General features: G+C 35.2%; 2 protein-coding genes across 3 annotated transcripts; one reads left to right on the forward strand and one right to left on the reverse strand.

Moving 5' to 3' along the window:
* Positions 1–62: 62 nt before the first annotated feature.
* Positions 63–6,205, forward strand: LOC125214660 (FG-GAP repeat-containing protein). Of its 2 annotated transcripts, none has more exons than XM_089069288.1 (13): positions 63–332; positions 416–593; positions 858–1,109; positions 1,187–1,306; positions 1,805–1,885; positions 2,097–2,192; positions 2,409–2,504; positions 3,608–3,661; positions 3,763–3,966; positions 4,345–4,470; positions 4,838–4,903; positions 5,017–5,316; positions 5,496–6,205. In XM_089069288.1, the coding sequence occupies exons 3-13, from the start codon at positions 975–977 to the stop codon at positions 5,967–5,969; spliced, it is 1,752 nt and encodes a 583-aa protein (XP_088925414.1). In that variant the 5' UTR covers positions 63–332; positions 416–593; positions 858–974; the 3' UTR covers positions 5,970–6,205. The 2 variants fall into 2 exon arrangements, with proteins under 2 accessions (XP_088925414.1, XP_047971733.1); XM_048115776.2 differs by having other exon boundaries at positions 435–593.
* Positions 6,206–12,485: 6,280 nt separating this feature from the next.
* Positions 12,486–14,554, reverse strand: LOC125212207 (protein EXPRESSION OF TERPENOIDS 1-like). Its single transcript, XM_048112303.2, has 2 exons — positions 13,422–14,554; positions 12,486–13,210 (listed from the first exon to the last, which is right to left on the reverse strand). Exons 1-2 carry the CDS (start codon positions 14,059–14,061, stop codon positions 12,855–12,857), a joined length of 996 nt encoding a protein of 331 aa, XP_047968260.1. The 5' UTR covers positions 14,062–14,554; the 3' UTR covers positions 12,486–12,854.
* Between the last annotated feature and the right edge of the window lie 2,338 nt (positions 14,555–16,892).

Below are 16,892 nucleotides of genomic sequence, written 5' to 3' on the forward strand. Positions count from 1 at the left end.
GGAAGCAGTTCAATATCAATTTATCTAATCGGGTTAAAGTATGAACCACCGGAACCGGGTACGAATCGAATTCGACTCTCGAATATTGAAGCGTGACCCGTTTCCTTCTCTCTCTCTCTAGACTGAAGCACATAGATGCCGACAAAGACGATGGAAATCTTCCTGCTTAGCAATTGATCAGTTAAATATTCATACTTAGCAGAGATTATTCACCGATAGGCAGGATAGCTGGAACAATTTCTGAAACAAGAGGAAATTGAATTGAAAATATGAGGAAGCGAGATTTAGCAATTCTGATGCTCTCAGCTTTCGCGATTTTCTTCTCTCTCCAGGTATGCTTACAGTTAAATTGTGCAAATCGTTAGTTAAACCCTAGCAGCATGCTTGTTGTACTCAAATTCCAAGGCCAATTCAGTTTTGATTGATGAATGTAGCACGAGGGTGATTTCTCGTTTAAAGAGGCGTGGTTCCATCTTTCCGATGAGTATCCGATAAAGTACGAGGGAGACCGCCTCCCGCCGCCGATTGTCGCCGATCTGAACGGCGACGGGAAGAAGGAGGTTCTCATAGCCACGCACGATGCAAAAATTCAGGTATATTAGTACTATTGATTTTCGTATACGATCAGAATATCAGATCGTTTCTTATTAAAAAGAAGGAACAGCTGCTAGACTTAAATGTGTTGTGAAATTTGCTAGAAACAGCTATCTACCATGATGCATTGCTAAACAAACCAGCTTTAGTTAACATCAAAAGAGAATTGTAAAAGTCATAAGAATGCAACCCTTAATTTTTGCTCCTAAGAAGCTAATTGACGTGTCCTTTGTGAATTAACTCTAAATCGAATATGCATTTAGGTTTTGGAACCTCATTCAAGACGTGTGGACGAAGGGTTTAGTGAAGCACGAGTGCTGGCAGAGGTCTCTCTTTTGCCTGACAAAACCCGCATAGCTACTGGTAGGCGTGCTGTGGCTATGGCTACTGGAGTTATTGAAAAGACTTACAATAAAAGAGAAGCACGAAAGCAGGTCTTAGTCGTTGTGACATCAGGGTGGTCCGTCATGTGCTTCGACCACAACCTCAAGAAGTTATGGGAAGAAAATTTGCAGGTGCGTTAGAAGATTCATATTGCTCTTATGAAGTTCTGCTTCCTTATGTGCTGATTCCTATTTTTTTCCTTTGACAGAAGGATTTTCCGCATAATGCTCATCACAGGGAGATTGCTATCTCGGTTAGTAATTATACATTGAGGCATGGAGATGCTGGCTTGGTAATTGTTGGTGGCAGAATGGAGATGCAGCCTCATGTATGATGCTTATCCTTAGAGTATATTTAAATAGTTTATGCATAGAGTTCTATTGAAACTCTTTTTGCCCTACCAGAATTTGGAAGGAAGTCTTCAGAATATTTTTCAGCATATGTAGTTTCCTTACCATTGCGCCTAATTTGTAGCATACAGCTGTGGAAGTTACATATATAGTCCTGGAATTTTTGAAGTTATGTGTGAGGATGTTCAGACTTCAGCCTTCTTATTTTTTGAAAGGTTTTCTGGTCTTGGATTCTTAATAATAGTTATCATTTGTAATTATTCCAATTGGTGAAGTGATTTTAATAGTATGACGTAGTTGGTCTTCTAATCAGTCTTGGAAAATTATGCTATTCCTCTTTAAATGGACTTCTGACTTTACTAAACATGCAATTTCCTTTAGAATGTTTGGTTTTAGGACACTGCCATCTCTTTGTATAATGCTTTACTCTAAATTTCTAGTTGCTTTTATCTCTATTTGATTATTTTTAAATCCAGGTGCATATTGATCCTTTTGAGGAGATTGAGATGGCTGAGAAAAAAGCCGAGGATCACAGAAGAAGTGCCGCTGAAAAGGATGTAAGAACTTCCATGATAATTGATACTGATAAATTTGTGATTTTTATTTTGTTGAATACTTGAATGGATGAAAATTCCAAAAAAAATGATTTAAGCAGGATATAAAATTATTTTATATGTTCACTCTAGGTACCCAAAATTAGTTGGCTGTCAATGACTCAATATGCATATTTTATTGCTAATTATTTTATATATTTCATTGTGTTTTCAGGAGTCTGAAAATGCAGGAACAGTAGATTTACGACACTTTGCGGTTTATGCTTTTTCTGGCCGGAGTGGTGAACTGCGGTGGACCAGGAAAAAAGAGGCAATCATTTATTTTCACCAATTTCCATTCTTTTCATGGATCAATTCCAATTCCAAATACTTTTTTTTGTGATTCGTTTAGACTAACACTTACTAGATCATATTATTTCCGCACATGTGTAACAAAATCAACTACTAAAATGTGTAATCTTTTTTCCCCTCCTTCGAACTATTTGTAATGTGCCCTCAAGCTGATTCCAAATTTCCTATCTAGCAGAACATTGAGGCTCAAACATCTGATGCAGCACAATTGATTCCACAGCACAACTACAAGCTCGACGTCCATGCATTAAATACCCGTCATCCGGGAGAGGTAATCTACTAAGTAAAATTTGGCTAAGAGGCTGATGATTGATATTGTTTTTGGTGAACTCATTAGTTGCTGCGCTGACTTCAAAAACAGTTGTCGGGTGTATTTTGGAGAATATATGGAAGTCGATTTTTTGGGGAGATGGGGGGAAGCAGATAAAAATGTCTGTTGATAAGTTGCTATGGAATAATAATGCACTCTTGACTCTCGACAAACCATTTCTTGAAAAATATACTCTAGTACATGTTTGTCTCTATAGTAGAGGACGGCACCAACCTTATATACTCTTTCATGTATGTGTTGTACGAAGTTATGGTTTGAAATTGAATTGTTAGGACTTAGGAGATATAGAAAGATGAGAAAGGGCTAGCTCTAGTGAATCAGCTTTTGGTGCTCTTTTAGTAAAATAGACATTATTTTCAAATAGCACATATCATGTGCATTTGTAATCATAGGAGATGAAATGCATTCATCAAGTTTCGGTAATTTTATGACTGAATGCGGGATCTACATTTGAACTTGAAATGATAAGCAATTTCAAATGTTTGTTGGATATTATTAATACTCCCTCCATCCCATATATTTTGACACACTTTGACTGGGCACAGGTTTTAAGAAATGTAATGGAAAGTGAGTTGAAAAGTTAGTTGGAATGTGGATCCTACTTTTATATATTAGTTTTATAATAAAATGTGTGTGGGGATGAGATAGTGGAATATGAGGTCCACTACCATAATTGGTAAAAAGTGAAATGTGACAAATATTGTGGGACAAACGGAAATGGAAAATTGTGACAAACTTTCTGGGATGGAGGGAGTAATTACCAACATGGAAGGCATTAAAGTTTGGGCCAAGTTTCTCTACTTATACAATTCTAGTTACTAGGTGTTACTGGTTGTAATCGTGACGTATGAGAAATGCAGGCAAAGTCTCACTTCACATTCACATTCACATTCCTGTAATGCTCATTTCAAGTGTTTGGTTCAATTATCCTACCTTATATAATGTATGGCTTGTATAATAGAAATGTGTTATTGTCTGTTCGATATTTTTTCAACTCTATTGGCATAATGATGAAGAAGTTACATAGTTGTTCTCTGCTGTAGTTTGAATGCAGGGAGTTTAGAGAATCCATTCTAGGGGTCATGCCACATCACTGGGTAAGTTGTGATTTTTTTTCGCTCTCATCCCCAATACAGCATCTTTGATTTGATATAAAGTTGATTCATAATTTTGACAATTGTGAGTTGCATGTTATCAGGAACGCCGGGAAGACACTGTACTAAAGTTGGCACATTTCAGGCGTCACAAGAGGAAAACACTGAAGAAATTACCTGGCAAGTCAACTAACTACCCTTTGCACAAGCCTGAAGAAAAGCAATCTCCTGGAAAGGATGTGACGAAAAAGATCTCCAATGCCATTGAAAAGACAGTTAACATGGCTAAATCAGCAAAAACAAAGAAAGTGAGTTTTCAATAGTTCTTTCAGTATATAATTTCCTTTTTCTTCTCATATACTCACTGATAACAGTTAGAGGCTTGGAGGATGTACTGTACGTTTTTGAGACGCTTTTACCTGTAATGCATCTTAACACATGACACTTAGTTCTATATCCATTGTAAACATTTCAGATTCCAAATTATATTAGATTTTAAGGAAGATATTTCAAAATTATTTAGTAGCTAGCAAAGAGTTTGTAGGTTTTAATGGGTTCAACATGGAATACTATGCAATCCCATGAATGTGCAGTGCACCTGCTGATAATCATATTCATGTTATCTTGGCCTTTTGGCAGTACTCATTTTGGTATTTTCTGATCACTTCCTTGATTTGACTCTGCAGAATATGCCTTATGTACCTACTATAACAAATTACACTCAGTTGTGGTGGGTACCTAATGTTGTTGTTGCTCATGAGAAGGAAGGGATTGAAGCTGTTCATCTGGCATCCGGACGCACACTATGTAAGGTGAAAATCAGATATAGAAAAAGATTTATTCTCGGGTTTCTATAACACCTCATAATTGACACACGTACAAGAAGAGTACAGAATTATGGAAATTTGGCTATTGTGGCTATTCTATTGAAAGCTTTTTACCTATGGTTGGGTATCATCATTATTTGGGTTATATGTTGATGTTTAACATCTATAATAGAAACAATATCATTGGCCAATTAGCGAGTGATTTTGCTGTGAGCCTGTGATTCGATTGTAGCATCACAGCTATATTTTTATTCATTTCCTGGATAGACGTGATTTAGCTCGAGTTTGTTTTGTGTGCCTTTACTTTCTTTGTACCTTATGACTTCATGTATTGAATTGATTTTGAAACCAGCTGCATCTTCAAGAAGGTGGACTTCATGCTGATATTAATGGAGACGGTGTCCTAGATCATGTTCAGGTGATCTTTTGCTCCAAACTAACAGGGATTTTGTGATTACTAGTACATTTGGACTAGTTGAGGTGATTCATCATGTTATTTAAGACACTTTCTGTGCTTTGTCTCATCCATAGGTGGTTGGAGCGAATGGTGCTGAGCAGACTGTTGTGAGTGGATCTATTGAAGTGCTGCGCCCCTGTTGGGCTGTTGCTACATCAGGCGTTCCAGTTCGGGAACAACTTTTCAATGCCTCGATATGTCATCACGCTCCTTTTAATCTATTCCAACATGGGGAGTTCTCCAGAGGTTTTGGTCGACATGCAGATTTGAGTTCTTTGGAGGTCGCAGCACCCATTCTGATCCCAACAAATGATGGCCACAAGCATCGTAAGGGAAGCCATGGTGATGTCATCTTCCTAACAAATCGAGGGGAGGTATGCTGTGCTGTCCCTATGTACTTAATTTCTCCTTTTGACTTATTGTTCATCTCCTCAACTATTCTATGGTCGTTGAAGGTTGAAATCTAAAATTCACATGTTCTCTTTCTACCGAATACGTAAGAAACTTTCTACGTATACTCTGGATTAAAGATGTATTATTACATATGTTTCAGGTTACATCATACTCTCCAGGCTTGCATGGACATGATGCCATCTGGAATTGGCAACTCCTGACAGGCGCTACATGGTCGAACCTTCCATCTCCATCTGGGATGAGTGAATCTACTGTCATCCCCACACTAAAGCCATTTCCACTGCGCCAACACGACAGCCAGGATTTGATTCTTGCAGCAGGGGATCAAGAAGCCGTCGTGCTATCTCCTGGAGGAGCATTGGTGACGAGTGTGAATCTCCCTGCACCTCCGACACACTCTTTGGTTTGCGATGATTTCTCAAATGATGGGCTGACAGATCTCATTCTCGTGACCTCTAGTGGGGTGTATGGTTTCGTCCAGACGAGGCAGCCAGGCGCTTTATTCTTCAGCACGCTCGTGGGCTGCCTCATCATCGTGATGGGGGTACTCTTCGTCTCCCAATACCTAAATTCCGGCAAGGGAAAGCCTCGTCTGTCGTCACAGCAAATCTAGCAAACCTCACTAACAAGACAAAAGATGTATTTCTATAGGGAAGGAACGAGATGCCGGGAGTTCAGATACATCATCCATCCGTTGCCTGGTGAGCTTTTACAAAGCTAGCCATGAACGGTAGAAAGGATCAATATCTATGTATAAATCTGTTTTGTGAGTATAGATGCGTCTGCAACAGTGAGAATCACATTTTGAGGCGATTACTGACTAATTAATGATACTACTTTAATCTTCAATCTACATTGTTATGCTCTTGCATTTAGTTTATAATTTCGTCGTCTAATATAAAGCCTTGTTTAATTTTGATTGTAATGATTAGAGATTGAGTTTTTGAGTTGTGATAATGGACCAGTCACTCTGCTGTGTCTCTAGCTCTTTGGGTCTCACATGCAATCAATGTTATCTGGCCTGATGCATTTGTTGTGTGGGGAAAATACATTTGTAGTTAATGAAATTGATCTTTCAATATGGGATCATTGGGGTGGCCTGGCCACTTTGATTGGTAGGGCATTTCATCATCACTCTGATAAAACTCCAACATCTCTAACACATTCTCATCATGCATTAACACTGCCACATACACTACACACAAAAACACACACATATATATATATATATATATATGTGTGTGTGTGTGAGAGAGAGAGAGAGTTATTTATCTAAACTTGAAATGTATCATTTTCCGGATAAAAACATTACTCCACGTTTCTATCAGTACACTAACAGCAAATAGCAATAGCGTCCAGTGAACTAGACAACATTATTACTGTTTTATTGGCTTTGATAATTGTTTTGTGTACTAAATATTTGTTGGGCACAATAATCAAGCTATATATAGCCTAGCTCAAAATCATTAAATTATTTAGTAACCAAATAATTAACCCTCCTCCTAGGTTCTTTACTGCAAAATGGTATTCTAAATGACTGTATTTCATAATCTGCTGTTTTAGTTTACATCTAATTAAATGGTAGTGATATAATACTCGTACAACCAAATGAAACATTTTACTCCCTCCGTCCATGATTATGTATCATAAGTTGACTTTGACATGGACTTTTAGAAATATAATGGAAAATGTGTAAAAGAAATTGTTGGAGTATAAACCTTACTTTATAAAATATGAGCAGAATGGGTTAGTGGGATGTGAGGTTTATTACCAAAAGTAGTAGGAGTACAAAGTAAATGAAACACTTAATCAAACTAAGTACTCCTATTTTATAGAGAAACAAGTCACGCAGAAAACTAAAATATCAATAGTAGAGTAGTGATAAAATGTAAATTTGTACGGACTATGATGTCGGCGACTGTTGAAAATGTCAATAGATGACAAAATAATGTTGACATTTTTTGTTGCTGTTATTTTATCATCTGTTGATATTTTCTAACAGTCTAAATTATAATTTAGAGTTTGTATAATATTTTGAAGTTTTGCATTTGATTACATCCTATAGTATATGTTTACATAAATTATAAGTTAATAGTGAAACACTAAACTAGACAGAAAATTTAAACCAATATGCGATTAGTGCACCATAATCTACCACGAATTATTATGTTTGCCACGCAATCTTAGTTGATACCGACATGGTTTAAATGTCAGTTTCCAAATGTCTGCAATAACTACATTAATAAATACAAACTCTAATTGTACTTGGCTCTCTGGAACGGGAGAGTTGCACAAATTAATTATGAATGTATGATGCTACATTCATTATTAATAGCAGACAGATACATGGTCATCTATATAAGAATCAAAACTCTCAGTCTGGATAGTGTAGTTTGCCATGTTACTTATAGCTCCACTCACTACAAAATTAGCTAGAGCTAGCCTAGAGGAGATTGCATGTTGGGATCCAATCTTTATAAATAAGAATTAATTGTGGATAATAACACTAGTTACATATCTTTACAATGACTCAATGACCACTACATAATGACCCAAACTTTATAAATTTTACGATTTTGTGAGGACGTTTATGTTGGTGAAAGCAAATACGACTCACTAAATTACACTAATATTGTTTTGTGTGTGTGTGTGTGATAGATAGATAGAGAGAGAGAGAGATTTTTAATTAGGTTAAGTGCATATGAAAACATCCCTGTATACTCATTTCTTAATTTACAACTCGACATTTAGGTAGCTAGTAATAGTATTAATTATGATCGCTACAATTTGTGATTTCAATTTATATTGAAATAATGCAAAATTAAAGTTGGGACCGTGACTGCTTGAAAAGGTTTACATTGTGGGATTTATAGTACTCCTATTATTAAAATTTAGACAAACTTAACAGCGTTGTTAAAAATTTGTATAATCACACAATTAGTACATTTTCTAGCATCCAATTAAGTCCCCAATTTTAATTTTGAATATATGTTGCGACCACACAGATTGCAGAGATAATGTCTTCTTTTTGTGTCAGGACTAAAATGTCGTGTTGTAATAAATAGTATAATAAAACAGTAAACAATGGTGCAATTAACCTAATATAAAATGTACTATATCTCTCTCCACACTCAGCTCACATTGAATTTAATATGAATACTAAATCCTATCTTTGTGGAATTGATTAATAACTGGAATTTGCTTTTCACCAAAATAAAAGAGAATAGTTGAGAGAATCATAATTCCATTAAAAAAAAAATAGAAAGCAGAAGAATGGGAATAGATCCAATTAGGGCTGAGCAAAACTATGCCAAAGGGAAGCCTACAATCAATAAAATTCGAAACCACCAATCAAATGAGTGAGTGAAGAATCAACATAAGATTTAGGGTTGCTAATCAATGATTTTACTGTTTTAATATTGTAAAGCAATACTTAGCTTAATTAATTACCAATTAGAGTAATGTTGGACAAGTAGGACAAAAGCAAAAACACGCATATCATATGATACCCATTTTAACGACACACGGAATTCGGTATATTTTCTCATATTATTATAGAAATTTATTAATTAATTAATAAACGACAAGATATCTGTAGCCCTTATCAGCAATTAATTAATTGTGATTTTCAAGCAAACACAACTCTTGATGATGATTCATAAATCCATATTGTTATATCATTATTATTATTAGTAAATGAACAGTGATTTTGTAGCAAGAAAATAAACAATTTCATTCTTTTTTTTTTGCACCGAAGGTAATGATAAAAAAAAATAAAATACTACTACTCCTATATTACTATATAATATTAAAACCCCCCATTATTTTAAATTTACGAAGGAATAAAATAAGATTGAAGTGGATAAGAATTTACACACAAAAACATGTAATATTAATATAATAATATTATTTGTTGTATAGTAATATTGACCAGAGTGAATGTTTTGGATTTCAAGAACAAGAATACGAGGTGGCCTTTTTGGGTTTTGTTGCTCGAGGAAATGTTTGGGATACGAGAAAAGCTGAAAAACATTCATAGTCATGTTTTTTTCTTGCTACATAAAATTTTCATTAAATTTAGTATATTTAGAATTGATGGGAAAGTAGCTTTGTACGAAAGGCTTTTTCCTGTACATTGGGAAAGCCAATTTTATATTTTTTATTATATTATTTTTGGTTGACATGATATGTTTAATCTTCTTTCGGCTGCATGTTACCTCCATAGGGGGACTAACATTCATGCAATGTCTCCTTTTTATAAGCTTCACACAAAATCATTCAAATCTTCGTACATTCGAAAATATCGAATTCTATCTTTATTTGAAAATCTATTAAAATAAAATGAGAATTGATAAATTGGTAATATATCAGAATTGAAACTGGAGTAGAATTGGAATTTTATAGCATTAAATTGGAATGAATTCTATTCTAAATCCTTTGTTTGATAGAAACAATAATTGATGTGGAATTGAATTTAAAAAATTATGCTCACACCCAATACACGTAGGGGGTGTTCGGTTGGCAAGACTAAATCTCATGATTAAATATGTATCATGTTTGGTTAATAAGATTGACCATCTCAACTTAATCCTAGATGGATAGTCTCATGATAATTAGTCATAGCCTCCCTCCTCCAACTAAAACAATCCTCCATCTTAATCCTAGATGGATAGTCTCATGATAATTAGTCATGCCAATCGAACGCCACCATAATGCACATACTCACTAAATACACATATTACGGACACATACTCGCACACTACATACACACACGACCCACGCAAACAAACACATACAAAGTGCACACACATACATAACACACTATATACACACACTACATGCAATGTGTATGTGTGGGTGTGCACTACGTGCGCGCGCTGTGTGTGTGCTTGTTGTGTATGGTGGGTAGTGCATGTGTGTGTTTTGAATGTGTGCACACTATGTTAAGGTATCTAATTTTATAACTATTCAGAATTTCAATTATTAACTTTTAATATGAGATTCGAGTCGTGCAATTGTAATTCAATATCAAATCCATACATTTTTACAATAACCAACATTGAATTTGGAATTGAAAATTCTAATTTCAATTCTATATATATCCTAATTTCGGTGTACCAAGTGGAGTCTAAAATATATTGAATTTTTGGCTCTCAAGAAATTTGCACCAATATGATGTACTCCATCTTTTTGATTGATTTTGATTAAAACTTATCATTTGAACTCTTTTCAGTATTATGTACTTATGTTCTTGTCTGAGGAGTAGTACTACTTAAAATGATGCCAATAAAAGAAAGCTTGCCACTTGATTTAGTCAATATCCTCTATTATAGTTTTCGTGCCCTAATGCTAATTAACACAATTTATAGGTTATAATAGGCGATCTTTTGTATGGATTGCACATTATTTTTTAAAACCATGTTCCTATATAAAATTAAACCCTAGATATTAAATGAAATGGTGGGGGGGACAGACATGTATCAGTAGCATCCTCAGACCTGAAAACGTCCAAGTATTGTTTTGAATTAATATCTTTATTTTAAACAAGAAATTAATATCTTTATTTTTTTAATGTTTATTTATTTTTTGTTTTTCTAACTATATCCGGATTCGTCTTTTAACTTTTCTAGAAACCAATAATGCACTGAGTTCACTCACACACAAACAAGGAACAAAGATTAAAAAAATAGAGAAAGAGGTTCATCATGTTCAAGTCGTCATCAATGTCATATGCTAGCTAGTGACAACATATACATAAATTTACAGCATTAGAAACTAATTTATTTATTGATATAGGTTGTTAATGATCCATCTAATCACATTGTCATCCCTCAAATCAAGACAAATCATCTTGATTGAAAGGTCTGTTATATGTCAATGGCTTGATTTTTATTTATTTATTTTGAGTTTCTAACTTCAGTTCGTGCGCAGGATATTATGCTAATGCAATTATTAATATGTTAGTACAATTATAGTAGTAATTAATTGATTGTGCCATCAATAACAAAATCTATTTATAAGTAATTAATTAATACTACTATATAAAATGTTGTAGAAACTTAATTAGCAAGAAATGATCGATGAGTATTTATGGTTGGTGGAGTGACAAATCTCTCACTAATCTTATTAATTGAAGTACTTCAACTTGCTGTCACTCATATATAGGAGTATTTTAAATCAATCTCACCTATCTTCATTTTTTTTAAATTATGAACTCTAACTTCTCTTAGCATATGCTTTGAAATTATAAGTATTTTATACAGATGTGTATGCTCTTTAAAAATAAAAAATAAAAGTATGGAATTTTACTTTCATGAATGAAAATGTATATAGAATCAATTATAAAATTGACTTTCATGTTCAAAACCAAAAAAATTGTATCAAGAAAACTTAAGTAATCCAAAATGAAGAATGTTAGTAGTACTTTTTATTGTCTTTCCTCTATTCAATGAAATCTAACATATCAAAGGGAAATAAAACCTAGCTAGAAATTTATGGTTTGCCTGTAAAAAATCGTGTAAATTTGTATGCATTGTGAATTAATTATTGATACTACTATTTAAGTAATGCACGCGAACAAATAAATAATCTTATAAAATGGGTGTTTGTTAAATACTCCATATAATAAGTAAACTAGCCAACAATAAAAGAATAAGATCACAGTAGATCTGCTTCATTTTACCTAGCTGCAGAGAACAATTCTACATATATATCCCACGCGCAAAATAAAGAAAATGCTGAGTACTAAAAATGAACATTTTCAAGAAATATTCTTTCATATATAGGAAAGAAATAAATGTATAACCGTACCAATTAATTACTACTACTTCTTCATAATTGAAAACAATATATGCATTTCTGAATCAAGAAAAATGCCCAAATGCTTCTGTTTCACTAAGCTGCCATTTTTACATTAGTATCTCGATTTGTATTTTCCCTATTAGGCAAATTAATTAATTCCCATAAATTAAAAAATGCAACTGCAACTGCAACTGCAATTTCAATTGCAATGAAGCAGCTCCCTAAAAATGTGCATACTCATTAGAAACACTGTGGGTAATTGATGGAACACAATTGACATAAATAAATATAGAGAAAAAGATATTGGTGAATGTGTAGAAAATTAATCAAAAAACTAGAAATATTAACATTTTATTCAACCAAAGTAGATAGGAGTATTTCATTGAGACAAACAATTCAATCATCAAAGATTGGTATATAAATTAAAAAAAGAGAAGCATAGGAATTACAAACTAAAAAATCCAGACATAAATCCCCTGAATTTCCAATCCAATATTAATAATGGGATTTTTACAACAAAGAGTCAAAGACCACCACAAATAATCCTACTATGTTTTCTTACAAAAACCTCAAATTAAGCTCTAATTAATCTTGTGTGTTTCACCTTCTGGATAATATATGATTAAGTTTGAGTTAAGGGGAAAATGTGGAAATTATGAATTTGTAATTTTTTTTTATTTTTGATGTAAGTAATTGATCAAGATCTTGGTGGTGGGAAGAATTGCGTACCGGCCATGAAGCTATTAAGGGGGGCTGGGTATAAAGAGGGGTCCAAATAAGGGGAAGGCGACGCTGCTGCTGCGGCGGTGTCGGCGGTGGAGGCGATTAAATTGAGCTGCTGGACGCTTCCGCCGCCGGAGGAGGTCTCTCCGGCGGCCATGTACTGCGTTTCCGTGCCTTGATCGTAGAGGATTCCCTTGAAGACGTGGCCGGAGATGTTGACGGCGGTTTGGTACGCGTATTGATCCTCCGCGTCGTCGATTGCTGACACCCTCACGCACCGGAAGACGGCCTCCGCGCTCACTTCCGACGGAAAATTCCCCAACTCTAACCCTAATTAATCAATATGCAATATTAGGGAATATGACAAACACTGGCGAGAATACTCACAAACAGTGGTTTGTTGAAAAGAGAAAAGAGAAACAATCATAGTAAGTAAAGTAAAGTAACATTGTAGTTGGCTACTACATAACAGTTTCTGAAAAAAAAAAAAAAAAAAAAAAAGTTTTTTCTTTTTTCTATGTGTATATATTAGCAGCATTACCAGTAGCGGAAGTAGGTATTCTGGTGCAGACGAGGGAGTTGGAGCTGCTCGGATTATTATTATTGTTATTATTATTATTTTCCCTTTGTCTTTTTGAGGAGTGATCCCTCTCCTTCCCTTCCTCCTGGCGCTGCTGGAGCGCCGCGAGCTGCTGCTGCTTCTCGCGGCGCTTGGCAGCGGGGACCCACGTGCTCTTGACGTGGGTCTGGCACTGGAAGCCCCGGCTCTTGCAGCACGTTCTGCACCGCATATGCGAGCAGTCCTTCTTGGCCTGGTTGCCGCAGTCTTGGCAGCTGATGCCGCCGCCCGATCCTGCGCCTCCGCCCCCGCCGCTTCGCATCATGAGGAACCCGGGGCGGGCGGACTCCTCGGTGATGCTGAAGCCGCCGCGGCTGGGCCCGACGGCGAGCCCGCCCGCGGAGGCGTAGAGGTCCTGCAGCTGCGGCTGATGCTGCTGGTGCGGCTGCCAGAGCTCGAAGCCGCGGTAGGGCGGGATCTCGTCGTTGCGGTAGAGGAACCAGCTCTCCGGGTTGATGTCCGGGTTGTTGTTGGTGTGGCTGCTCTGGCCGTCTTGGTCTCGGCCGGCGGAGGAGGCGCCTCCGCCGCCGCCGCCGCCGCCTAGTGAGAAGAAGCCGGCCATGTTGTCATGGTGAAAATGACTGGTGGGAGCGGCCGTTTTTGGGATTCTTGGATTGTGGGTTTTGAGGGCAGACAATTTCTGAGGTGGGAAAGTTGTAATAACAAAGATAGCCCAAACAACGGGAATGAATTAGGGTGTGATTTGCTTTTTATTTTTGGAGAGAGAGAGAAAGAGTGGCAGCTTTATTTTGAGGTGAGGTGAGGTGAGGAGAGAGAGAGATTGAGTGGGTGGGGGCGATGACTTTTTTAAGAGAGAGAGAGAGAGAGAAAAGGAGGGGGGAATTGGCTGTCTTTCAAGGCTGAGGTTGTGTTGTTCGCATTAAAGACGCAGAATTACAGGTCTGCCACGCCGCCATGGCCTCTCCCTAAAAGCTGCTTAATTCTTCACTTTCTCTTTCCTCTTTCTCTCTCTAATCTAATCAAGATGATTCTGATTATTGCTTACTTATATGTGTAATTGAGTAGTAATTCTAATTCTACACACAACAACTTCCATCATCTTCTTCAAATTTTCTCCTTTTTTTGATCAAATATTTCACTCATCATGCTGATGATCAACCTAGAAAAAGGAAGTACGGAGAGTCATGATCTAAAGGTGGAAAGCCATTTGCATGAGGATCAAGCGGCTGCTATGCTGCCACGTGTGTGCCGGCCAACTTTTGCTCCTTTCCACCGGAAAATACGCTGCTTTATGTCTTATAATTCTCGACATTTTTAATAATAATTAAATAATGTGAATAAACCCTTAATATGTGTTGATTATAATTTAAAGAAAAGTGTCTAAAATATTCTTCTATTAGTATTGATGTGGAAAATTCTTTTTTTGCATTTTATAATTTCATATATATGTGTATGAACTTAAGTAAAACAGATGGGGGTTTTAGTTTCATCATCAGAATTTAAATTGTTTTACTTTACTTTTTACTTTTTCTTCAATGTCTGCAATAATAGTAGTACTAGTATAATTAGATAATCTACGATTCTACATGATTAAACGAAAGCTGTCTTTGTGTATATACACCTATACAAGAAATGAAAATCTAATCATATGGTGCTAATTGCTAAAACTATTTGTCTAAGTATAGTTTCTGTAAAAAGTAAAAATATTTAAGGTTAGACTATAGGTTTTCTGAATTGCCTTATATCTATACATAAATTTTATTAATGTACAGTACTTTGTTTTTCTTCATCTTGCTACAAACAACTCTATACAAACCTGTATAATTACAAAACCATAACTAGAATATCATATTATCTACTTACGTTTCAAACTAGTATAGTACAACTGTAACAATACCATAGTCTCTTGTGCCTTAACTCATTTTATATATTACATGCATTTTTTATAACATTTGTACACCACAAGAATTGCATCGATCGGACATTGTAAGATTTATCGACGGACACTATTCCACCAGTTATTACCGACGGAATCATCAACAAAATTATGCGGAATAATTGCGGCCCGCCTTATCGACGAGAACATTGTCATCGGAATTTTGTTAAAAATACATACCGGCGGACAACTTCGGTCGGCATCCAGGGGAATTATTGTATACATGCATGATCATGCATCATATAAATATCAATAGTCCAAATTAAGTTTTACTACACGCTATGGGATGAAATTTTGTAAATATAAAATGGCAACCTCATTTAGTGACCATAATTTGAAAATAAAATACAAATCAATTGTAATTAACACTATTATGCCGGGTCGAATCGGCTAGTCTATATTTTTTAGTATATCCCATTGCGTTCCACTATTGAATTTACCAAATAATAATATATAATTTAGAATTTTGTTACTATTATTAATGAACTTTGATTAGAATTTATTACTAAAATATGAATCTTACAAAATTATAGTATACCCTAGCTGTAAATAATTAAACCTACAAATCAATTATAAACCAAAGAAATGCTAGGAAATTTTCAAAGTATACTTTCGCGGGAAATTTTCGTGGTAAACTGAAACTTCGATGTTTTCTTTCATTTAAGTTATTACTATTACTCGTATTAATTAAAACCAAACAATTATTCCGATCAATTGACAATAAGCATTTAAAGCCGGCTCTCTTTAATTTATAATCAAAACATAAAAATGCAACATTACATAATCAGCTAAAACCAATAAGCGTAATGAAAATTCAAAGCCCAACAACATAATTTGCGGTAATTGATCAGATTAAAAAGATTAATTACCCACCTCTCAATTATTCAAAATAATAATTTTTTTTACTCATTATTCGAAGGGAGGAAAGTGACCCCCCAAAGTGGTTAAAACTGTGTCAATTATTCATAATTAGGGTTTCTTTTGGTGATTTTGGAGGGGACCATTGAAAGCAAGGCATCTAATTAAGTTTTAATTAATTAAGGGTTTGATTATTGGGGGGTTGGTTGACTATAGGAACCAAATGTAGGGGCGTAATGGTAATTTCACTAGGCAAAGTGTACGTATTTAAGACTATTAACAAAGACTAATTTATTACTGTATACGGATTCCCGCCGGCCTGCGTATGTCCCCTATTGATAGGGATATTTATCTGTAAACAGCAAAATTATTTAAACTTTTTAAATTATTACCATTACTTAACCAAATTTTAATCGAGGTATAATGGTATTTTTAAAATTAATACTAATAGTTTACAAATTCATTACGCATTTTTTCAGGGTTTTGGGGAAATTAATTTAAAACTAATTAAATTCAATTTTCATCGTTCCTAGGTGAAATCTCTTTACTTTATTAATAATTTGTTTTAGCTTTCTCAGGGTTTGTTATATTCACTAATAATTCATCTTTTGGCTTATTTGAGCTAAGTTTCAATTGTT

This window comes from Salvia hispanica, chromosome 3, assembly GCF_029641045.1.
Source record: "Salvia hispanica isolate PSC_SH4W2 chromosome 3, Shi_PSC_v1, whole genome shotgun sequence".
NCBI lineage: Eukaryota > Viridiplantae > Streptophyta > Magnoliopsida > Lamiales > Lamiaceae > Salvia > Salvia hispanica.

Bases quoted from the DNA above. Each gene is read 5' to 3' on its own strand.
- LOC125214660 (XM_048115776.2), top strand. From the start codon at position 270: ATGAGGAAGCGAGATTTAGCAATTCTGATGCTCTCAGCTTTCGCGATT. The intron at 594-857 runs GTATATTAGTAC...ATATGCATTTAG, and splicing joins CGCACGATGCAAAAATTCAG to GTTTTGGAACCTCATTCAAG. The intron at 4,471-4,837 runs GTGAAAATCAGA...TTTTGAAACCAG, and splicing joins CCGGACGCACACTATGTAAG to CTGCATCTTCAAGAAGGTGG.
- LOC125212207 (XM_048112303.2), bottom strand. From the start codon at position 14,061: ATGGCCGGCTTCTTCTCACTAGGCGGCGGCGGCGGCGGCGGAGGCGCC. The intron at 13,211-13,421 runs GTAATGCTGCTA...TTGATTAATTAG, and splicing joins AATACCTACTTCCGCTACTG to GGTTAGAGTTGGGGAATTTT.